The sequence below is a fragment of the Syngnathoides biaculeatus genome, chromosome 11 (assembly GCF_019802595.1).
Source record: "Syngnathoides biaculeatus isolate LvHL_M chromosome 11, ASM1980259v1, whole genome shotgun sequence".
NCBI lineage: Eukaryota > Metazoa > Chordata > Actinopteri > Syngnathiformes > Syngnathidae > Syngnathoides > Syngnathoides biaculeatus.
This window is the reverse complement of record NC_084650.1, coordinates 14,946,288-14,969,690: the sequence shown is the minus strand read 5'-3', so window position 1 is coordinate 14,969,690 and position 23,403 is coordinate 14,946,288. Positions and strand designations below refer to the sequence as shown.

General features: G+C 43.8%; 1 protein-coding gene, 1 long non-coding RNA gene and 1 other non-coding gene across 10 annotated transcripts in view; 2 read left to right on the top strand and 1 right to left on the bottom strand.

Moving 5' to 3' along the window:
* The window catches only part of LOC133508472 (uncharacterized), a 91,147-nt gene that overhangs the window by 22,283 nt on the left and 45,461 nt on the right, over window positions 1-23,403 (top strand). For both annotated transcript variants that reach the window (XR_009797059.1, XR_009797058.1), the window contains one exon: window positions 17,640-17,758. This is a non-coding gene — a long non-coding RNA (uncharacterized LOC133508472). The remainder of the gene's footprint in view (window positions 1-17,639; window positions 17,759-23,403) is intronic.
* trnat-ggu (transfer RNA threonine (anticodon GGU)) lies at window positions 10,809-10,881 on the top strand. The gene has a single exon. It is a non-coding gene; the product is annotated as a tRNA-Thr (tRNA).
* fstl5 (follistatin-like 5) overlaps window positions 20,664-23,403 on the bottom strand; it is a 122,551-nt gene continuing 119,811 nt past the window's right edge. For all 7 annotated transcript variants that reach the window (XM_061834572.1, XM_061834567.1, XM_061834569.1 and 4 more), the window contains one exon: window positions 20,664-22,427. In XM_061834572.1, the coding sequence (XP_061690556.1) occupies window positions 21,725-22,427 (703 nt within the window). In that variant the 3' untranslated portion in view covers window positions 20,664-21,724. The remainder of the gene's footprint in view (window positions 22,428-23,403) is intronic.

The window sequence follows — 23,403 nt, the reverse complement described above, 5'->3', positions numbered from 1 at the left end:
GTCTCCCTGATGAAGCGCCGCAATTGTCTTGTTCGCAGACACCCGAGCCCGAATTTTGTGGTTGCCTCATCTTGACCACCAGAGGCGCCGTAATCTTGTGAATTTCCAGTAAAGCCAGATAAGACATTTGCATATGAATGATCCGACTCTGACTCATAAAACGGGTCTCGATGGATATGAGGTTGGTGATTAAATTCGGTCCATTATATGTCATTTGGTCGGGAAAGCGCAGTCTGAGACTCGACTCGAGTTTGCGTTGGCCATTTTGTGCGGCGGCGACCGGGGTGGAAGTCACACGGTGAACCCAAACATTTGAATAGGTGGCAGTAATTGGGGTTGTGCAGTGATTTTCGAAGTGGCCATTTTCCAGGGGTTGTTCAAACACTTGTCTGGTTGGGATAAAGGAAGACACAAATTGCCACTCTTTCCTACCAGACATTTATTGTCCTCCCATTTCCTTCAACGCCGGCGTCCGGTGAACCTTCCAACTTTGGGCCAGCGATGGGCCGTTCCTTGCTGCTTGTAGCTTAAATTTCTCTTTGTTGCCATCTCCAAGCAACCTTTTGGTAGTTTTGGCTGATTGGGCCGCTGTCCAGGCAGCCCCGAAACTTTGGAAAATCCACTTTCTGTTTCTCGTTTTTATCCACGGAATCTGATGAAAATGGGAAGGATATGCTAGCTGCCCTCAACCCTGCGGCACTTTCTTTTGTCTCTTTTTGCAAGTGGCGAAAGAGATCATCTGGCAGCTATACAGTTCTACCTTTCTGTTCGGGTCAAGCTCTGATGGGGGGGGGCGGGGTTGGGTGGGTTCGGGGGGAGGTGAAAAATAAGAAGGAGCGGGCTGACGAACGTAGCCAAGCGGAACGTTTAGTTTGAGATGTAAGCCCCTTTGTCTGAAGCAAGTCCACGGGAAGTAGTCTCCCCCCGTTCTGCTCGCCTGATAAATGTTGTATGGAGTGTTGAGGTAATGGCTGCATCAGCGTGATGGGTAGAGATGTTGGCCTGCAAAGGGGGCAGGCGGAAAATGATTTGCGCCGCTCGCAAAAGTGCGAGCACAGAGAGGGACCTCTAAAATCCGAATGGAAAGTACTTTCATCAAATGATGCCCCTTTAATATTCAGTGTCTACCGTCCCTTTGTTTCCGGGAGGCTTTCGTCTGGTTCAATATCGACGGCTTTGCTCATAAAAATGAATCCTATTACGGTTAATGGATTAGTATCTAGGAAACCTGGTAAGGCTTAATGATTATTTAATATTCTTGCGAGAAGGAAGAGCAACTGTAGAGCAAAAGCAGCTTACACAGTGATGTATCAAAGAATACTTTGCAGGGCGTGTATGTTACAAGCCGCTAGCTCCGCTAACCATGGACTATTGTGGTTTTCATTTCTCTTTGTTCCAGGAAGATCTCCTTGTCACACGCAGTCATACATGTGACATTTTTTGTTGGGCAAATAACAGAGTTAAAAGTTCAAAGATGTGCAGAAATCAATCTGATTATTGGGTACATTTGGGATTTGCCATCGCACAAGTGTTGGCTAACGTTTTCACAAAAGCGCATGAAGAGTCCTCACGGTAATTTTCGTGTCGTCATTTCGCATCGTGTGATCTTTTGATGCTAGATGAGGTGAGATGGTGTCAGTCACAGGATACCTCAGTGATGTTGCACATTTTATATATATATATATATATATATATATATATATATATATATATATATAACATTGACAATCTTCTAAGGCATCACGGTATGGAAAGATGTTAGGTTAAAAATGTCAAATTAAAGTAAATCTTTAGTTAATTCCCCACTCATCCAAAATGTGTATTCAGCAAGTCGTTTTAATTGTTGTGACTTCACAATCTGGCTAATTTACACAACGACCAAACTAAGTTTCTCCAACCATGACTTGACTGCTAGGACGGGCGAATAGCCACCATTTTCAAGCAAGACAAAACAAAACAGTCTGAAACTGCCGTAATTCCCGGCGTACAGGGCGCACCTGGTTATAAGCCTCGCCGAGTACATTTGTAAAGGAAATACCATTTGGTACGTACATACGCCGCAGCCGTGTAAAAGCCGCAAGTGCCCACAATGAAACCCACAGTCAAACACGAGATATTTGCAAAGAAAGACTGTTTAATGCTAGTGCGGTGTTAACGCTAACAGGGCCAGTTAAAATAAAACTTACTGGTAAATATCACTGAGACACTCCAGTAACACAGCAGCAACACCCTAGCACATCGCAAAAGCTAGCGCAGCGCTAACATGGCCGGTAAAAGTCACTTCCTCGGCACATATATTCCACCGGTCCCATGCTTACCATCTCCGCTCGAGTGCCCCCTTGCGGCTGTTAGAAAAAATGCACAAATTAGCCGCATCACCGTATAAACCGCAGGGTTGAAAGCGTGTGGGGAAAAAAATCGCGGCTTATAGGTCAGAAATTACGGTAATCATTTTTCAACATGGCGTCACGGTGGCACAATTTTAGCTTCTGATACCTTTTTTTTTTTTTTTTTTTTTTTGCCGACAAGGTGGTGGGTACATGTGTTCGCGGTGACCTCTGCACACGCCATATCCTGCGACACTAAATGTTTGTCGTTCGGCCGCTGTTTTATTGTTTTACAAAAGAAATGCCCAATGTCTCTCTCTCAGAACATTTACCAAAACCCCCGTAATATAAACATGAAAAATATACAGATACCTTTCAGGCTAAATAACAAGCGAGCATAAAGGAAATAATGAAAGCACCCAAACATCTCCCAGAAGCGCGGCAGGCTTCATTTGCTTCCAAAGTGATGCGCTCTCGGAAAGGCTGGCGGGACTCATTGTAATCACGCCTAATGCAGACTACACTCAGTCTGTCTGGGAAGCGGCTGCCTCCTCCTCTATGATTGCTCCAACCCTTTTAATCAAGCAATTGGAGGACAAAAAAAAAGAAAAAAGAGAGGCGAAAACAGTCTCGTTGATGACATTGAGTAAATGTGCTCTCTCCTCGAGAAAAATCTCACCGCTCGTACGGAATTTAGAAAATGAACGGGAATGATTTGTTAGTGAAGTGGCGGAATGTCAAGATGCGACGGATTGCGGGATGACGTCCGTCCATCCATTTTTGTGGCCACATTTGGGGCTGCGGGTGAGCTGGTGCCTGGCACGACTTGGGGCGAATAACGAACAATTAAATCTTCAATGAGCTCGACCTGTAAGTTTTGCGGAAGTGGAAGCAAGCTGGAGCAGCTGGAGAAAATAAAGGCCGGAGCGGGAATAAATTTGAAATCAGAAAACGTGCAACGATAAGTGAAGCCGTCAAATGTGTATCGACTGTACAGGTAATAGTTTAGGTCAATGTATTCCAAGCTTTATAGAGCCAAGGCAAGGCATATATTTTAGAATTGAAAAATCCCACTGCACACCAACAAAAGTAAATGTCGCCAAAAATGGATCGATTAATTACTGTATTGACTTCCTGCCATCTAATAGAAGAGAATTTTGGTTTTTGTTCTGTGACATTGTGCCTCACTGGCATAAATTGATGAACAAAGATACATTATTTTTTTGGAATAATTTTTTTTTTTTTTTTTTTATAGAATTTACATAAAATTGGATAACTTCCCACGGCACGCTAACGTACCCCGGCACACTGTTTGGGAATCGCTGGTTTAGGTGATGTCATAGAAGTATGAAGAGAAGTTAAGTGCGGCAAATTTTGTGCATTTTTTCTAACGGCCGCAAGGGGGCACTCGAGTGGAAAAGGTAAAAGTGTGGCCGGTGGAATATATGTGCCGAGGAAGTGACTTTTACCAATGTTTTTTTTTTTTTTTTTAAAACCGGCCCTATTAGTGCTGTGCTAGCCTGTTGCTTCCGTGTTACTGCCGTGTCTCTACGTGATTTTTACCAGTATGTTTTTTTTAACCGGCTCTGTTAGCACCGTGCTGGTGGTCATTTTTGTGTTACTGCAGCATCTCACTGATTTAGGTCCTTTTTTTTTTTTTTTTTTTTTTTTTTTTACGAGCCCTGTTAGTGCTGTCCTACCGTGTTGCTACTGTGGAGCTGCCGCGGCTGTTTTTTTTTTTTGTTTTTTTTAAACCAATCCTGTTCTTGCTACGGTGTTGTTGCTATGTTAAGCTAAGCTAAGGTTTTAGAACTTTGAAAACGCTTTCTGTGTGTAAATATCACGTGTTTCATTGTGAGCACTTGCGCATTTTACACATGTGTGGCTTATGTATGTACCAAATGGTATTTCCTTTACAAATATACTGGGTGAGGCTTATTATCAGGTGCGCTCTGTAGGCCGGAAGTTACGGTATTAATTTTTAATTGTTAATTGACTTTTACAGCTTGTACTGTATCGTGTTTGGCAACCGGACACATTGTAATGTCGCTGTGAGTCCCTCATACAATTTTTCTCCGGCGTGTGCGCAGCATATTTCTGCATTTGGCAAAATGGATCCAAACGGTTGATACATTTTATTCACAATCTGGCGATGCAAACATGATTCTGGACAGAACTTTTCATTATAGTTATTTTTTTCCACAGCCCAACCGTCTGTCTTTTTTTAACACACTGTCACCACATATTTAGCAAAGATTATGATGTTCAATGTTTACACTTCCTCTGTGTTTACATATATCAATATCATATTTGGATAAGTGGATTTTTGGGTTTGGTCGAGTGACCTTCCACGTGAAGCGGATTCGATGCCGAGCTAAATTGGTCTAACAAGATTTGCGGAGGTCTCGCATGATGTCACACGTGACTTCTGCTGGTAATTGGGAGTTGCCGCATGAGCTGGAGATGTTCTCGTTAGTGTTGGATTCAACCCGGGGCATCTCCTACGTTAGCAACACGTCTGAATGTATTTTCATCTCATGCTTTCTGCCGGCAGGGCATTTGCGGAGGCTTTGACGCGATCGGGCGGCACGCGCCGAGGTGACAAGTGGAAAGACGGGGGAAAAAGCGTTTCATGCGCGAGGCGTCAAGTGAACGGAGGATTTACAGTTTACGGGCCTCTCTCGTTCATGAGCCTCCCATTCAATTAAAGCGACCAAAGCAGCCGGAGCTTCCCCTCTAAAGCTGTCGACGCACGCGCCCGACAATAAGGCCGCGTTTGAGCATTTGTCAGATGTCTTTAAAAGATAAGTTGCTGTGAGTGATTTTTATTTCAGTTTTGTTCTGATTGGAACACGTTCGCCTCTATAAATAGAAACTGTAAACCTGTTCAGTATTTCTGATGGCAAATCCTGGCGTGTGGTCAACATGCAATTCGCAGACTCCGTGAATTGGACGCGAAACAGAATGCTAGCAGATATGCGCATGACAATCGGGGTCAGACCGTCGATTGTAAATGTTAAAGGTTGGCTGCGCTATAGAACCGTGTGGCCTCTCACAGGTCATGGTGGTACTACGACAGGTTGGGTCTTTGGCGCCTCAGCAACCCGGTAAATCTTTTGTTTGAAATTTGCCCAGTCGTGATTTCACTATTCGTCAAATTGACATCATCCCATCACCTCTACAGATATTCTCTATCCATGACTTGGAAGATAGGGTAGGTCAAATACCTGCCCTTTCCAAGTACTGGCCCACGGGGAAACACTATGAGATCAATAGCTGTCGCGTTAGCAAAAAACTAGCATTGGCTAACAGCCGAGTTGCCAACACGGGTGGTTTGGTGATGAAGTGCTGTTTCTACGAGAGAAAATATCTTAGCTTTCTCTATATTCTTTCTGATCCATCCATCTATTTTCTTTGCCGCTTATCCTTACGAGGGTCGCGGGGAGTGCTGGATCCTATCCCAGCTGTCAACCGACTGGAGGCAGGGTCCACCCTGAACTGGTTTCCAGCCAATCGCAGGTCACATGGAGACAAAGAGCCGCACTCACAATCATACCTATGGGCAATTTAGAGTGTCCAATTAATGGTGCATGTTTTGGGGATTTGGGAGGAAACCGGAGTGCCGCATTCTTTCTGATCATTTTTCCCTTTTGGTTGATAAGTTTCAGAACAAGAATCTCTCCCCTAGTTTTGGTCACGAAATTTATTAGCCCAAAGGTGAACATCATGAGCAAGAACTCTCCCACCCAAGTTTCCTCAGATGGTGAAGTTGGAGTACTCGTGGGAGAACTTTATGGCTCCGATTGCGTTTTTGTTTCTGTTTCAAAACAACCTGAAAAAGGTGGAAAAGTAGCGTCGTTTTCAGGGGGGAGGGGGGGGGGGTTATACTTCCTCGTCAGGGTAATTGTAATGCCCCAATTAGAATTAGCGTTCATTATTTTACTGGCGAGTCCAGATGCTTCATCTCACGGTACATTGTACGCGGCAGTTAGCAAACTAGTGAAGCCTTCAAAAGTGCGCTGTTAGCATGATGGCTTGTTGTAGCCGTCATGCTTCATTACCTCCTGCAAATATGAAAAATGCGAGGCGAGATGTGAGAGGTTTGTGCTCAATTCCACCGTGGATTGTGGAATTCATTTTAGTTTGTTGTGGCTCCACTCTGCGGGAATTTGGGCCAAAGGCCGTGGAGACCAACAAGATCCATCCAAGAGAGAGTGGCGTTGGGCAGCAACTTTAATGCGCACTACTGCCACCTACAGGACTGGAATGCACCCGGATGGATGACAAAAATTTTCTGTTTAAAATCTACAAGTGGTGTAAATGGTGTGACTATGACGGAAATGGGTATATAATATGGAAAATTGACTTTTTTTGTCTTGTACACAGACATAAGGTAATAATTAATTCTTTTTACACATCTTGTCAATAACATCAGGAGCCATGGGACTGATGTTCAATTGTGGGGGGGAAAAAAGTGTAATTTATCCTTAAAACCAGTGTTCCCTGACATTTTTTTTTGCACCGCATAGTAGAGCAGGCATTTTTAAAACCAAAAATGCAACTCAACAGAATGCGGGAACGAAAATTTTTTTTTTTAGGTCAGAGGCTCTTCTGGCTCCTCGGGTTGGATTTTTCCTGTGGAAGAGAATCTCGCCACTCATTTGTTCTTTACTCATTTGCAGAAATATGTTTAGTAACTCATCACGTGACCGACGTGCAATCGTTCGCAAACGTTTGGTTCAAAAGCACAAATCTGACAACAGTGAACGTAATAACTGAATCTGTTTACAAAATGTTTCTTTTAATTTTTTTTTTTTTTTTTTTTTTAAGCTTAGCCGCTGCCAAGAGTGAGTCGACTTTGGAGCAAAACTGCTGCTGTTGACGTATCACTTGCAACGCGCAGCTGTTGCGGCGGCGAAGAACACATTTGACGTGCGAAATTACAATAGAATCAGGGATGAGAATTCTCTGCGGCTTCGCGGAATTCTGAGTTTTTTCAGTTGAAATTGTCATTTTTGTGAAACGTTGAGAAAATTTGGGTGGGGTGTACAGCTTGACGCGGGCCGAGGCTGTTTACGGCATTGCTATCTGTTTGCATTAAAATTGGAGTTTACAATAACGACAACATTCCGATTTCCGGCAGCATTTTGGCGGTATTTTGTTGGTATTTCATAAAGAAGCATTCTGTTTACTACGGCATTGTTATAATTGATAGACATATGTCGCATATGTTATCGAGCGGTCTGCGCGTTTGTCACTATGGCGAAAGACTCGGAGCGAAAAGATGAAGATCGTGCCAGGGAAATTGATAAAAACCACGGGGTCAATGGCTTGAAAAAAAGTGTAACCGTGCAGATAGGAACGAAAACGGTATCAACGTGTCTAACCGAACAGGTGCAAAAAGTGGACGTTCACGGCAAAGTGCTGTGCACTCTGTGTTCCGATATGCAGAGGAGCAAAAAATATCCAGGAGCGGATCCAAACCAGGAAACACAAAGGCAAGTTGGATGTAAATTTCTGAAATATTATATAATTGACACCGATTAATGTGATTAGGCCTATCTGTAGCACTGGCCCTGTAGATCACACATTTTATTGCTCTTATAGTTCATCTCCCCCCCCCCCCCCTGCGGTGCCGGTGTCTGTCAATCTATCTATCTCGTTCTCTCTCTACAGCTTTCTCAATCAATCTCTCTATCTATCTATCTATCTATCTATCTATCTATCTATCTATCTATCTATCTATCTATCACTCTCTAACTCTACTGCTCTCTCTTGCTCTCCCGCTCTCTTGCTATCAATCCCTCTCTCACTCTCTATCTATCTTGATCGATTGATCAATCTTACTCTATCTCATTTGATCTATCTCTCTACTGCTCTCTCACTCTCTAACTCTACTGCTCTCTTTCTCTCTACCACTCTATTGATCTTTCTCACTCTAACTCTATTGCGCTCTCTCTCTCTCACCCTATCTATCTATCTATCACTCTCTAACTCTCTCTACTGCTCTCTCTCTCCCGCTCTCTTGCTATCAAGCCCTCTCTCACTCTCTAAATCTCTCTATCTTGATCGATTGATCAATCTTTCTCTCTCTCTATCTCGTTTGATCTATCTCTCTACTGCTCTCTCACTCTAACTCTCTCTACTGCTCTCTCTTTCTCTCTGCCACTCTCTATATTGATCTTTCTCACTCTCTCTATTGCGCTCTCTCTCTCTCACTCTATCACTCTAACTCTCTACCGCTCTCGATCTATCTATCTTGATCGATCGATCTCTTTCTCTCTATCTCTATCTCAATTGATCTATCTCTCTCTACCGCTCTCACTCTCTAACTCTCTCTTTACCGCTCTCTCTTTCTCTACCACTCTCTCTATTAATCTTTCTCACGCTAACTCTCTCTACTGCGCTCTATCTATCTATCTATCTATCTATCTATCTATCTATCTATCTATCTATCTATCATCTATCTATCTATCTATCTATCTATCTATCTATCTATCTATCTATCTATCCATCTCGATCAATCTCTCTCTCAAACTTTCTCTACCGCTCGCTCTCTGTCTCTCTCCCCGTCTATCTCTCTTTCTCTCTGTCTCTTTCTCTCTTTCACCTTCTCTCTCTCTCAAATAAATTACTTGGGTAGTTATTTCTGAAGCATAACCTTGTAAGTGCAGTCGCCTATTTGACTCAGACTCACTCAGTCTCCATTTTTACGTCTGAAGTTTGGCAAAATTATTTCGGCCCTGTGACAAATGCCCGACGGACCGCTACCTGTCTGCAGACCGGCGGTTGGTGACCCCCGCTTTAATCCACACTATCGGGGAGAAATTTGAAAACCTTTTCGTCCTTGTTTTTAAACATTTTTGGCATCTTGGCACACTTGGAAAGGACACCCAAGCTCACGCGCACACTAATCTCCACTTGCTGCACACAAACCCTCCACCTACACAAAACGCACACTTGTGCACGTGAAACACTTACGCACATCTACTCACCTACGCACAAACGTACATTTTCACACATGCACATACACGCGCTCGCTCCAACATACAAACCTACACCTCGACACGTACGCATGCGGTATCATCAGCTGATAATGAGCATGCAGCCAAGCGAGGTGAGCGTCGTGTAGGCAACCCATGGAGAAACCTGCCGAGTGCGCACCCGCCTCTTTTATCGTTTCAGGTTAATTTTTTTTTTTTTTTTTTTTTGCGTGCTTGCTCCATTGCATCAGAATTGCCTTTTTCCTGCTGGTAGCAACTCTATTATTTGTTTATGCCGCATGTAGCAGCAGCATAGCAGCATGCATGTATGGAGTTGTGTGTACGGTCGTGTCTCTCCGGTGTCGAGTTGGAAGATCTGACAGAATCGCACATCAGACAGCTCTGTGAATAAAACATCATCCCGGTGTCACACACACATTCAAGATGGCTGCCTTAACGCGCAACAAGCCGTGACTTGGTCCCCGACGACGGCGACACAACGCGTCGACGCTAAGAACAAGCAAGTCCGGTCAAACTGAGTAGACTGATGTTGTTTGGCTTAAAATATGCGCAGTATTTCTCAAATAGCATATCCTCCTTTACTGGATGCTTGAACGAGTATATCCATTCGTTTTCTGAGCTGCTTATCCTCACAAGGGTCGCGGAGAGTGCCGGAGCCAATCCCGACTGTCATCGGGCCGAGAGGCAGTATTGCACATTGACAATTTTTTTATGTTACCGTTTTACTGGGTTTTTCTTGCACCTGAGTGATGCGGCATCGACATTTAGAATCAGGAGCTTACATCTTTTGTTTATCCATCCATACATTATCCAAGACGCTTACCCTCACAAGGGTCACGGGAGTGCCACCCCAACTAGCTTCGGGCGAAAGGCGAACTACACTCGGAACTGGTCGCAGTCAGTCGCAGGGCAGATATCGAGACCATCACTGAGCGCTTTCTCTCTCTCTCTCTCCTCTCTCTCTCTCTCTCTCTCTCTCTCTCTCTCTCGCTCTCTCGCTCTCTCGCTCTCTCGCTCTCTCTCTCTCTTGCTCTATATCTACCTCTCTCTCTCTTGCTATCTATCTCACTGTCTCTATCTCTCTCTACCGCTCTCTATATTTCTTTCTCTCACTCTTCCTCTCTTTCTCTCTCTCTCTCTCTCTACTGCTCTCTATTTCTCTTTTTCTCACTCTTTCTGCTTCTTTCTCTCTCTACTGCTCTCTATCTTTCTCCCTCTCTCTCGCTATATATATATATATATATCTATCCAGCAGGGTGGATCAGTTGGTAAAGCGTTGGCCTCACAGTTCTGAGGTCCCCGGTTCAATCCCGGACCCGCCTGTGTGAAGTTTGCATATTCTCCCAGTGCTTGCGTGGGTTTCCTCCCACATTCCAAAAACATGCAACATTAATTGGACACTCTAAATTGCCCTTAGGTGTGACTGTATGTATGTGTATGTATATATAGCGGGGGGCCCCCTTACTGTATTTGTAGAGGCCCCATAGCTCAGTGGTTAGAGCACTGGTTTGGTAAACCAGGGGTTGTGGGTTCGTATCCCACTGGGGCCTCCACTCCCTGAGAAGGGTTGCGTCAGGAAGGGCCTCCGGCATAAAAACTGTGCCAAACAAATATGAGCGTTCATCTAAGATGACAACGCTGTGACGACCCCTAAAATGGGACAAGCCGAAAAGCAAGTTTATTCATATATAAAATACTTTATTTGAAGATTGGCACCATCCTGCAGAAACACCACTGTCATCCAAAGGAACGCTTTTCAAAAGTCTTAGACTGTTTTTGTGATGCAAAATTGTGCTGGCAAAAACCGTTTATATACGTGGAAGTAAATCTGAAAACACTTTCCTCAGAGAGCCATTTCAACACATTAAAAAAAAAACAAAAAACAAGCCTATTAAAATGTTTCATGCTATTATTTTCACTGATTGATTATTGTTTAAAAAAAAAAAAAAAAAAACACCATTCAATATAGGCAAAAAAATACACCAGAAGCAAAAAAAAAATATATATATACCTATATATAAGCGAGATGCCAGTTGGAGCGCATCACGGTTGAACCAGGGCCTGCGGCCAAATGTGCGCGAATACATCAAGACATCACAGTGTACGTGCAGAATCGGAGAAAAACGCATGATAGTGTAGCGAGTACTGAAAAATACTGGAGCCTTGAAAAAAGTAGCAACTGCGGGCTCTGCGATTATATGCACAAACTCTTGCACACACTGTACCGCCGCTTGAATGGAATGAGGGTCAACATGATGACAAGTGTCCTTTTCGGTTATATAGTACATCAGTTGACTCAGTACTAACAAATTCCCAGTCTGAGTTCCCATCAAAGTTATTATCATTTTTTTAATAAATGTCGTTTCAATACATTGTGGACCTTTTTTTCCCCTTACCAAAAGCTGATTGTGCGTCATTTGTGCATCTGCATGGTCCGATCTAAATTTGTCGGCAGAGTACAAACAATATGAATATAGATGAATGACAAACACGCACGATTTCAGGAGTGCAACTGTGATGAAAACCATAGATTTGATATCGGAAACCGTCTCGCTGCTCACGGGAATTTGAGAAACGCTATTTCATTAAAGATAAATTGCTGTACATGCCAGCTTTGTTTTATGAATGACTTTAATGTACAGTAAATACACACACGGCATTATCAAATCTTTTAACTGCACAGCTGATGTTTGGAATAAATCGATAAAACTTTAACTGGCTGAAGAGTACGAGGATAAGTTAGCTAGTGTCTCATAACATTAAATTGAAATAAAAACTATTCACCGTTGAGCGACACTTCCAGTGATATCACTGGCCACTACATCATCTAGCATCTGCTCGATATCATGTTCATGTACTCAATATAAATTATGAATCGCCAGCAGGTGACAATAGGACTCTGGAAACACCATGTTGCAGATTTATCAAAGGTGAATATGGAGTTCTATTTCATTTTAGCCTTATTATAATGATGCTAAAATGTGTTTTTTGTTTGTGAGGTAAAAAAAAAAATAGTTTTCAAACAAATCAGAAGACATTAGCGTCTAATAACTGTTTTAAAGTACAATCAGCCAACGGAGAGCAGTCAGTGTTGTAACCATGCGATAAGTAATAACACGGTAATAGGCGGGAAAGTTGGCGAAGTCACGACGGAGCTCGTTATTTGCAATGATTTAAAAGAAAGATAAAAATGTCGGTGAGACGCAGGTGGTGGGCGGACGTCGCCGTCATCGAATCGGGCAAAATGATTGTTTGTATTTGCGTCTTAACTCGTGAACAACAAGCGGAGTGAGTTCACGCTGTGATGGATCTTCGAGAGGGTTTGCGGACCCCCGGAAGTTCTGCGTTTTGCCGCTGACGTTCGTGCTAACCGGTGAAAGCTTTGCAGGAATGTCGTTTGCAACGCGCCATAATTTTCCACACTTTAATTCATCCGAGAGATTGACGAGACTTTATGTTGTTTATCTTATGTTTAGAGGGTTTGTGTCTCCGTAGGTGCTGCTTTTCTGGTTAGCAATAATCCATCAATGCCAAAATTCTGTCTCCATTAAGCAACACTCATTACGAAAAACAACACTCCTGCGGTGCCGGTGTCTTGTGTGTGTGTGTGTGTGTGTGTGTGTGTGTGTGTCTCTCTCTATCTCTCTCTTTTTCTCTCTCTATCTATCTCTACCACTCTCTTCTGCTCTCTCTCGCTCTCTATCTACTTCTCTCTCTCTCTCTCTTTCTCTACTGCTCTCTATTGCTCTCACTCGCTCTATATCTATCTACAATCTCTCTCTCTCTCTATTGATCTCTGTCTTTATCTCTCTCTATCTATCTATCTATCTATCTATCTCTATCTATCTATCTATCTATCTATTATCTATCTATCTATCTATCTATCTATCTATCTATCTATCTATATCTATCTATCTATCTATCTATCTATCTATCTATCTATCTATCTATCTATTTAGCAACTACCCAAAACATGAAACATTTAGATTTCATATCAAACAACAAAAGAGTTATGGCTTATTATATTAGGAGCTCTGATTATTTAATACAGCTCCAATAAGGATCCACACTTTCATTCATCTGAGAGTCTGTTTCTGTGTTTTGGCAGGCGGTTGTTTTTTTTTTTTTTTTTTTTTTTTTTTTTTTTTACAACTTTACAGAAAATCATTAATTTGTGCAGGGAAACCATATGCAACATGCGAGATTTGACTTTTAATTCATCGCATATCTTTAAGCGCTACATTTTTTTCTTGTTGTTCACAATCAAGTTCAAATGTGCTCGGAAGTACAATATGGTCTGTGATTGGAAATAATTACTTTACACCCGTTTTATTTCGGTGGGTGTCTATTTGTCACTAATCACACGCTCCCAATGTTAGCGCGCTCATGTTAGCACAGTGGTAGCACAGTTTCTTGGAACAGTTTTTGCCTGTGGACAGTTGGCGGTTTAATTTGTAGATAGCGAACACTGCGCCGCCTCATTCGTGCTAATTATATTGGCGCACAGAGTTGGGAATGCAAACAAATAAAAGCACACCCTTGTTCATTCAGATTAAATTCACTTTTTGCTCACTGGCCTGGCGTCACAAATCTACTTCTGCGTACATGAAAGAAAATCTCCCCCGACCCGCCGTCGGCACGGGGAGCCGCAACCAATCGGCGGTCTCAATAAGTCGTCACGGAGCCGACCGAAATGATGAAGCGGCCCGGTCTCGCCGAGCAGCTAATAGCCAGCGCCGGAATTAACGTCTCCCGATGGAGGCGAGATTGGGCCCTGTCCGTGTGACCTCGACGAGATAAAGCATTGACGATAGATAATTAAGGAAGTGGCCGTACCCCCTTTCCATTCACGCGGCTGTTTTATTAAGGGATATTCAGCCAGCGGGAATATTTATATAAATCACCGGCCCCGCGTGGCTAAATTGAGAATATAAATTGAGATGGCCGTGCGAGGAATGATTTCATGAAGACTTTGAGGGGGGTGGGGTGCGGCGAACTCATGCTATTGGCGGCCGATGGGAACCGAGCCCTGCTGCGGATAACACAAATTGGAAAGTAGTTGACGTACATTAGTTTGTAATTGCCAATCAATATCACAAGATGGTGGCAAAATCCTTTTTTTTTTTTTCTTTTCGATTGGACAAGGCCACGGGCTCGGTAAATGAAGATAATGCTTTCACTTTAAAATGGTTTCCTGGCCGTAAGATGGTGCTAAAATGGTAGTTTTGTACAAGACACGGCATGCATGCAGAAAGTGAACGTTTGCGTCACGGACCATCGGTGCTGGGCTGGACCCAAACACTGGACTCCGAGACGAGGGCATGATGTTCGGCGTAGTTTTAGTCAAAACTTAGGTCAAGCAGTCCCGAGAAGGCAGAGGCACAGCAACGCTCGAAAAGAAATGCAGCAAAAAATACAAAAAAATTATGTGCATATAGGCCCCCCCCATTTGAATCATACAAGATACATTGGGCTTGTTTAACCCTCTTTCTTCCTTTCTCTTTGATTATGATCAGTGCTAAGCACGAAAACAGCAGTTCGGACTATTCAACAAGCACACTGGCCTCCTAATCTTTTAAACCGTGACCTTTACCATTCATCTTTTCATGTATTATAAACAGTTGTGAGTTTGAAAATAGTAATTCAGGCGATAAGATGAACATCAGCCTCTTCATTCTTTGCCAACTGTGACTCTTTCCAGCGACTTTTATCTTTGATTATGCCATCTCGTAGTCATCTTGGAAACAGTTCAGGCGCAGGTGGGCGTCGCATTTTCCGGAGGGCACAAAGGAAAAAGGGTCACCGACGGTGTAGCGGTACACACGCCTGCCTTTGGCGCGGGCAACGTGGGGTCGATTCCCGCTCAGTGATGGTGTCGATATCTGACCGGCGACCGGTTCACGGTGTAGTCCGCCTTTCGCGCGAAGCTTAGCTGGGATGGGCTCCAGCTTTCCCTGCAACCCTTGTGAGGATAAGCGGCTTGGAGAATGACATGAGAAAGGAAAAGGGTCCTGTTTCTCAAATGGATCACATGATTTGACATCGGCAACTTTTGGGTACTTTATGTCAATTTCCCAACACGCTCTACTTAATTATATTTCCCTTCCTTCTGGAAACTGAAAAGGTTCGTTTGATCTGTAACCAGCTGGATCATGTCCTCGGTAGAGAAAAAAAAAATGTGTAAACTCACATTTCTTTGGTGCCTCCCTCAACACTCAATAACTGCAACATCTGGAGGATGAAATTCTGCTTTTCTCCACCTTTGTTTTCACTTTTTTTTTTTTTTTTTTTTTCTTTCCCCCGTGCAGATTTCTTTGCTCCGGCCTGCGTTACCGTCGGCCCTCCTCCTTCTGTGCTAATGTTGGTCATCGCTTTTATCAAAGTCAGCAGTTGCATGTTTTTTTCTTTTTCTTCTCCTCTTTTGCTTTTTTTTTTTTTTTTAACTTTACTCATTCTACCCTGCACGCTTGCCTGTCTGTGATGTTGTTTTGGAAGCCCCTCGTTCTGTATTCCACCGGTTATTACTTTTATCAAACTCAACAGCTGGGCGTCTAGACCATCTATTTTCTCATCACTTTGCTTCTCCTTTTTTTCGCCTTTGACATTGTTAGCCCTCCCACTTCCTCTTCATCCCGTCGACAAGAGTTTTATCTTTCTCATTTTGCGACTACCACCACTAGAGTTCTCTTCATTATGGTCTGAATTAGGGGTCCAATCTTTCTCGTTTAGCTTCGTAGCGGTGCGACTGAGGCCAGCCCCTCCGGACTGGATGACTGCTTGGCATTGGAGCACCCCTCTCAGGACCCACGGCTGCTCCTTGGGTTCCCCTCCCTTATCGTTCCCGTGTCGGGTGCCCCTATCTGCCTTTCATGACGTTCCGGGCAACGTTCTCTGAACATTTCAATTGTTGTATTTTTCAGCGTTCTCAAATGAGGATGACACATCTGGCGTGTGATTAACGTGTGTCTAACGCACGAGAAGCGTGTAACAGCGACCAAATAAGATACCCCTAAAAACCATTAGCGTGTGCTAACGTGTCACCGGCGCGCGACGAGCGATTTGTCAATGTTTAGACGAGCGTGTTGAGCGTGTGACTAAACGGGTGAATAACGACAGAATAGCGTTTTTTTGGTGTGTAATTTTTACAGTGGAACGGGAACGAAAACGTTGGAAATTTCATACTTCAGTTGTTCTCGTGAGTTTGAACAGTCAGCATCATGCCGCCTAGACGAAAAAAAGGTGGGGTGCAGACTTCAGCGTCTAGCGCTGCAAATAAGAATGCAAAGCGTCGGTTTATGTACCCATATGCATGGACGTTCGGAAAACGCTCGAATGACGCTCAATGGACGCCAAAAGACGTTCGTTTGACGTTAGTTACACGCCGTGTGCGCTAGAAGATTGTTCACTGGTCGTTGACAGGTCGCCAGTCGTTCACTGCAAAGCAAACGATTAAGTAACAACCAAGTAAAGCTCGAGTTACGACTGACCAACGATAGCCAAACGCGTGCAACGCTCGGCGAACCTTAGTTAAAACGTTCCACGGACGTTCTTGAACGTTCTGCAGCGTTTAAAATTAAACGTTGATGAACGCTGAATGAATACGATATTTGAACCGTGCCAATCTCAAGCTCTAACCACAGAGCTACGGGGCCTGAACCATTCACTTATGTATCCTTTGTAAATATATTCACCGGAATTGAAGTTGTGGGAGTGCATGGGGGGGACAACAACCATGCTCTTTTGAAGTGATTCATTGATTCAGTGTCTTCCAACATTTCTACAGGATGTATTTATTTTACCGTTTTATATTAGCGTCCTCATGAAACGCTGCATCGTTCGGCCTTCACGAGTGTATCAATGTCATTGCGCGATTGTCATAAAAGTGTACCGTCATCGCCAGATTACGAATAACCTTTTATTGCGCTGTGGCTGTTCTCACAATGTCTTTGTCTCCAAAGTGTCCTCTGTCAACTGCGTCTGTTGTCATGGGAGAGCAGCTTCAAAAAATGGAGACAAATTCCTTGTTTTTGACATACTTTGCAAAATGAAAATGATTCATATTCTGATTCAACTGGTGTCTTTCCACCCTCCAGTGGGCAAAGTCAGCGACAAATGGACCTTTCCGACCTGTCACACTCATACAGTAATAGCCAATCAGATAGCCGCATTGTCTTAACCCCTGGCTTGACACGCCCCTGTCGCCATATTGTCCCACAAGCAATGCTGGTTGTCAGTAGTGTGCGCTTGGAAAAGTTGTATAGCGCAGGCCCCATTTCACCAGGCGATTAACGTTCTTTTGTTGTTGCAGGGCTCGGTATCGGAAACATGTTCTACGTGTTCTACCAGGACGGCATTAAAGTCATCCAGCCGGTGGCATGCGAGATTCAGAGGCGCATCAAGCCCAGCGAGAAACTGCTGGCTCTGAAGGTGAGAAGTACCCCCAAAACCCATTCAATTGTGCGCTCTGGAGTGTCAGGAAAAGTCGATAAATCAGCTCCAGACACGAGTTCGCCAGATTGAGTGTGACGTACAAAACCGTGTCAAGAAGCCATGTCTAAATTTGAACTGAGAGTCCACCATTTTGGTGTCAATCACCCATTTTGGGTGGAAGCCAAAGACTCCTATTCCAGACAAAACTCCGCCTTCGACACTAGTTCTATCAACCAATACCAAATTGGGTGGTTGTGTCTATCATAACAGAACATAGGAAACGGACTCACCAAAAAAGTACTCACCATGTGCAGTACGATTCCACTATTTTATCCTGTTGGGTTTCAATATGAAGTTTGTGAGGCGTTGAACTTTTTTGCATCCATCGCCGACGTTTCGCTGTAACTCTGACATTGCGTCCTGCTCTGTCCAAAATCTTAATTCCTTGCGTGAAATAGTTGAGACCTCTCTGTCGAACTCTCTTGGACAAGTCTGACGCATTTCGCAAAAAAACATACCCCCGATATTATCTGGAATACACGATAGAGAATTGACTTCAAACATGTTCTGTTCAATCGCCAGTATGGAAGCTTGTGGGACATGGTTAAGGGGGCGGAGCTTAACATCACCAGTCGGAAAGATCCATAGCAGTGAACGTGTTCTCCGAACCCACGGGCCAGATCGAACGCCCTGACCGTCCGGTTCTGGCCCGCGGGTCATATTTTTGACTCCCCCCTACTGTACAGTCACGAAGCCTTTCACCACGTCGCTACACTTGCCAAATGTAATAAGATCCAATCCAAGAGTTTTGTGTGCGTGTTGCCCAAAAAAAAAAACATCTTCTGAGTTATGAGATGTAAAGCAGCACCTGTTGCCCTTAAATCCCGCACGTGTTCCCCGCTGGCGGCTGAATGAATTCAGGATTAAAAATGTACCGCGCGACTTTAATCTAGACGGATACCTCTTATTTAGCCCCGAGCGGTGGTGCGTTTCCTCACATCCACGTTGAGTTTCAAATTCAAAAAGGGAGGGGGGGGGGGGGAATAAATCTCAACATATATTATGTATATTTTGGATTCATTTTGTATGAAGCTGGCTACTGTATATTTCCTTCAGTTTAATCGCTTTTTTTTAAAATGTGAATTATTTAAACTAATATTGAACATTAAAACATTTAGTTATTATGTCAGCCTAATTTGTTATCGAGGGCGATTTTGCCGTGTCGTGGTTCACGTAGTTTGATTGCGCTGACTTGACCCGAGACCCGAGTGATCCCTCGGTGTACATTGATCGGCCCGGAGTTGGCCAGTCGGCACTGCAGATGTGCATAATTATTGATTAATCAAGTCATTTTGATCCATTTCAAAGATAGCAGCATTCTTCAATTATGATTATGTGGTGTGTGCAGGTTTAGTTTGATTCTGTGCATGTGCGATCTAGTGGTAAAAAGGGTCCGTTATGGGTGGGACAGAGTTTGATAGATTTTCGGTCTTGTGCTTAAAGAGCGATTTTTCGTTTTTCTCAGAATGATCTCATTACTTTTTATGCTGCGCTTACTAATACACCATTCTATTAAAAAGTATTGTCCCCCTTCTCAAATTCCAATTTTTTTTAATCTTCTCTTTAACGTTTAAGAGCGTCATATAAATGTAAATATCAGACATCGACAACTCAAGTGAACCTAAAAGGGAGCTTTGGAATGGGGATGCATTAAGCGAGGGAAAATGTAAGAAATTTCAGCTTGGAAGTCCCAAACTGATGGCCAACTACCGTCATTTCCGGCCTAGAACCCGCGACTTTTTTCCACACGCTTTCAACCCTGCGGTTTATGCAGTGATGCGGCTAATTTGTGCATTTTTTTTTTTCTGCCCGGAAGGGAACACTCGAGCGGAAAAGATAAGAGAGGGGTGGAATATATGTGCCAAGGAAGTGACTTTTACCGGGCCGGCCCTGTTAGCGCTGCGCTAGCGTGTTACTGCCGTGTCTCAAGTGATTGTAACTAGTATGTTTTTCTTTTTTTTTTTAACTGGCCCTCTTAGTGCAGTTTTAGCATTAGCTTTAGCACGGCGCAAGCATTAGCGTGGTGGCTCTAGCGTTAAACTCTCTGTGTACCGTCTTTCTTTGTAAATATCTCGTGTTTCAATGTGGTCACTTGCGGCTTTTCCACGGCTGCGGCGTATGTACCAAACGGTATTTCCTTTACAAATCTATTGGGTGAGGCTTATAACCAGCTGGCCGGGAATTACGGTACTAAGATTTTGAGGCAAAATCCGTGCTTCCATCTATTTCACCGGTGTCAAACCCGAGGCCCGGGAGCCAGATCCGGCCCACCACATCATTTTTATGTGGCCCGCGAAGACAAATTGTCAACTTCCATGATTCTTGTTCAAATCTGCACGAGACTTTAAAATTGTCTTCTCATAAATGATAACATTGAGCTATTGCAATCATTTGTGTTACTATTATTATTGTGTTGCATTTGTTACCAAACATCAACAGTAGTTGAAAAAAAAACTACCTGTGATTATGAAACTAGTTCAGAAATTTCATGTGTAAATATAACGAGGCCATTAAAGATTTTCAGGGATTCCGAGGGAAGCTGCAACTGCAATGTGGCCCACGACAAAAAACGAGTTTCACACCCCTGATATTTGAACCGTGCCAATCTCAGGCTAAATGTCAGAATGATTCCAAAGTTTGCACGCAATTTCTAAAATAATTGCAATCCATTGTTCTGATAATCACGCTTTACGTCGAAATGTCTTGCCTGCCAGATGAGTGGCGAAGACGAGTGTTGTTGCCATGAAAACCGGCAGGCGTTAAATTGAGTTTTGTTTCACCTAGCAGGGAAAATGGTGGCCGTGATGTAAAGAACAGATAGTACACATAGTTTCATTGGTATAGGTTTTATTGTTGGGTAAAATGACAAGCGCTATTTGTATTTATGTATAAATAACCACCGCACCAAGAGGGAAGGGGGGGGGGGACACACATACGAGGCATGACAACCGTGGACGTGGGAAGCGGTAATCGCAAATGTGTTCGGCGAAGGACCATCACTTTGTGTTTTTTAACTGGACAATCGGAGTGAACCAACTGAACCGGCCGCTCAGGACCTCAAGAAACAAAACTGTGGCAGCAAAAGTGAGGGTGACGCACGACGTGGTGAGAGAGGAAAAGCGCATTTCGTTGACTATTTACACGCCAGAAGTCCGGTGTATTTTTTTTTTTTTTTTTCGGATGTAGTCGTCGTTAGAATTGTTAATGCATAGAAAGCTGTCCTTTTGTCATCATCCAACGTTGTCTTCAACACAATATACCACAAGTACCCACTCTAGCACATCGAAATCTCTAATTTCACTCGGATATGTCCTAGTCTAGTTTCCTTCCCTTTTGTTTGGTCCAAAGTTTTAATCCTTCTTACAGATGACAGTGCTCTATTGACTCTTCCTCAAGCGCCGTTCTTTGAACTAATGTTTAAATTCCTCTCATAAAGCTGGAATTAAGAGACTTTTGATTATCCTGCTTTGGGCCAGACACAAAAAAAGAAAAAAAAATCAAATCAAAATTCACCAAATGCTGTCTATAAATCTGGATTAAAGATTCGTGAGTGTCTGACCGGAATGCGTTAAAACCAGACAGGATCAAGCCATAGATGACATGGCGTTGAATAGAAGAGCCTGGGGAAGAAAAAAACAAATCACATTAATTTTCCTTGAAGGCACGGGAGAAAAGTTTGGGGTAAATTAAAAGAGGATCTGTGCTGAATTTTTCAAAAGGTATCTATACATTAAATAGATTTATATTAATTTCTCAAATTACTTTTAGATCTCATATCGTGAAGCTCCACGTGGTCAATTAGCATTTTTTTTTTTTCTTCCAAATATGGGACATTCTCCCTCACAAAATTTTCAAAATTCTGCAGTGAACTTCGGTGAAACAGTCCGAGAACTCGACCGGTCCCTAAGATTCCCCGACCCAGACCAACACGTTGCCTTTGACCACGTCGGTGATCTCGCAGTTAAGCTTGTTGAGCCGCCCATCTAGGATAAACAGGGACTCCCGGGAAGGGGTCATGAGATACTGGCCAAATGTCCCGCCGCCCACCACCGCCCGGTTCTTGGCGCTCCATGGCCACTCAGAGGGCTCGATGGCCTCTTTCAAGCTCTTGATCATCTTCACCTTGCCCGTGCGCAACTCGACGAACAGCACGTCCGTCTGGCTGCCGGAGCTACCGAACACGTTGTACTGGTGGGCCTCGGTGAAGGAGCGCTGGAAGGCCAGGTCGGAGATGTGTAGGTTGGTGTGGATGTCGAAGGGCTCCCCGATCTCACCGTGCTCCGAGACGGTCTGGATTCGCATAAGGCCGTCGTCGTCGTCCACGGTGACGAGGTAGCGGCCGTCCGGGGACACGTGGGGAATACCGTTGACGTCGCGATTCTGCCCGACCAAGCTATCTGTCACGCTGTCCACGATGACCTGAGGTTGGGTGGCCCCGGTGGAGTCAGAGCGGCAGTTGACAAAGTAGTAGCCGCCGAGATGGGTGTAGGCCACTGACTCGGGGACACAGTTAAAGTCCCGCAGGCTGATGTTCTTCACGTAGGCCATCGTCTCCAAGTCGATCTTGTGGAGGACAGGTTCATTTTCGTGAAAGATGAGGCCATATCTGTTGGCAATTTCAAGAGAAACAACCCAGACAATTGAATCAATAGTCATCAAAACATCACGGGGTGGTGCAACCAACTTCTGACGTAAGGCCAAATCCACATCTGGACTGGTTGACAGACTAAAAATGCAAACCAGATCCCGGACTGGTCGCAACTGAATGATTTTTGGTAAAAAAATTTTGAAAAGAACCTGTGTTTGTTCCCAGTCCATCACAAGGCCAGGGAGAAAGGCGGACAAAATTTCACGCGGAGTCATGACGGTTGGTACTCGATCAATGACTCTTGACTGAGAAATTAGCAGAATTGTATCAGTCTCAAGTGTGATCTTCTGACGTTCTTCTACGTGTAATCATTCTACGCACGTATCTGGGATGCCTCCAAGCTTAATTCTAATTACCTAGGGGTAACTAACATAAACATTCAGCACCGAGTAGAATCCCAGCCAGGAATAATGCAAGAAGCTCACTTTAAAAGTGACACTGAATCTTTTTCTTCTTCTTCTTCTTTTTTTTCCATTTTTTTTTACATTACATATACATTTATTCAGGCAAACAGTCTAGCGCTAAGGAACATTAGTTATTGTCCCTGCAATGCGACACTGCTGCATCTGGTGATTTGGACCTGGTCCATAAAGTTTCTGGTTGGCTCGAGGTTCTCCACCTAACACCTACCACCTCGAATTGAGTTTTCAAAAAGTAGACCTTATAATTGTAACGACTGACTGATCAACAATAAATCACAGCTGTGACTTAGAGCTAAAAGTAAACTTCCATCCGTCCATCCATTTTCTTTTGCCGCTTATCCCCAAGGGAGTGCTGGAGCCTATCCCGGCTGTCAACGAGCAGGAGGCGGGCTACACCCGGAACTGGTTGCCAGCCAATTGCAGAAAAGTAAACTTAATTTGTTATGTAGTTGCCAATCAATCACAGTGCCGACATTGGCCAAAAGTTTGGCCACACCCTGGATTGGTCGATT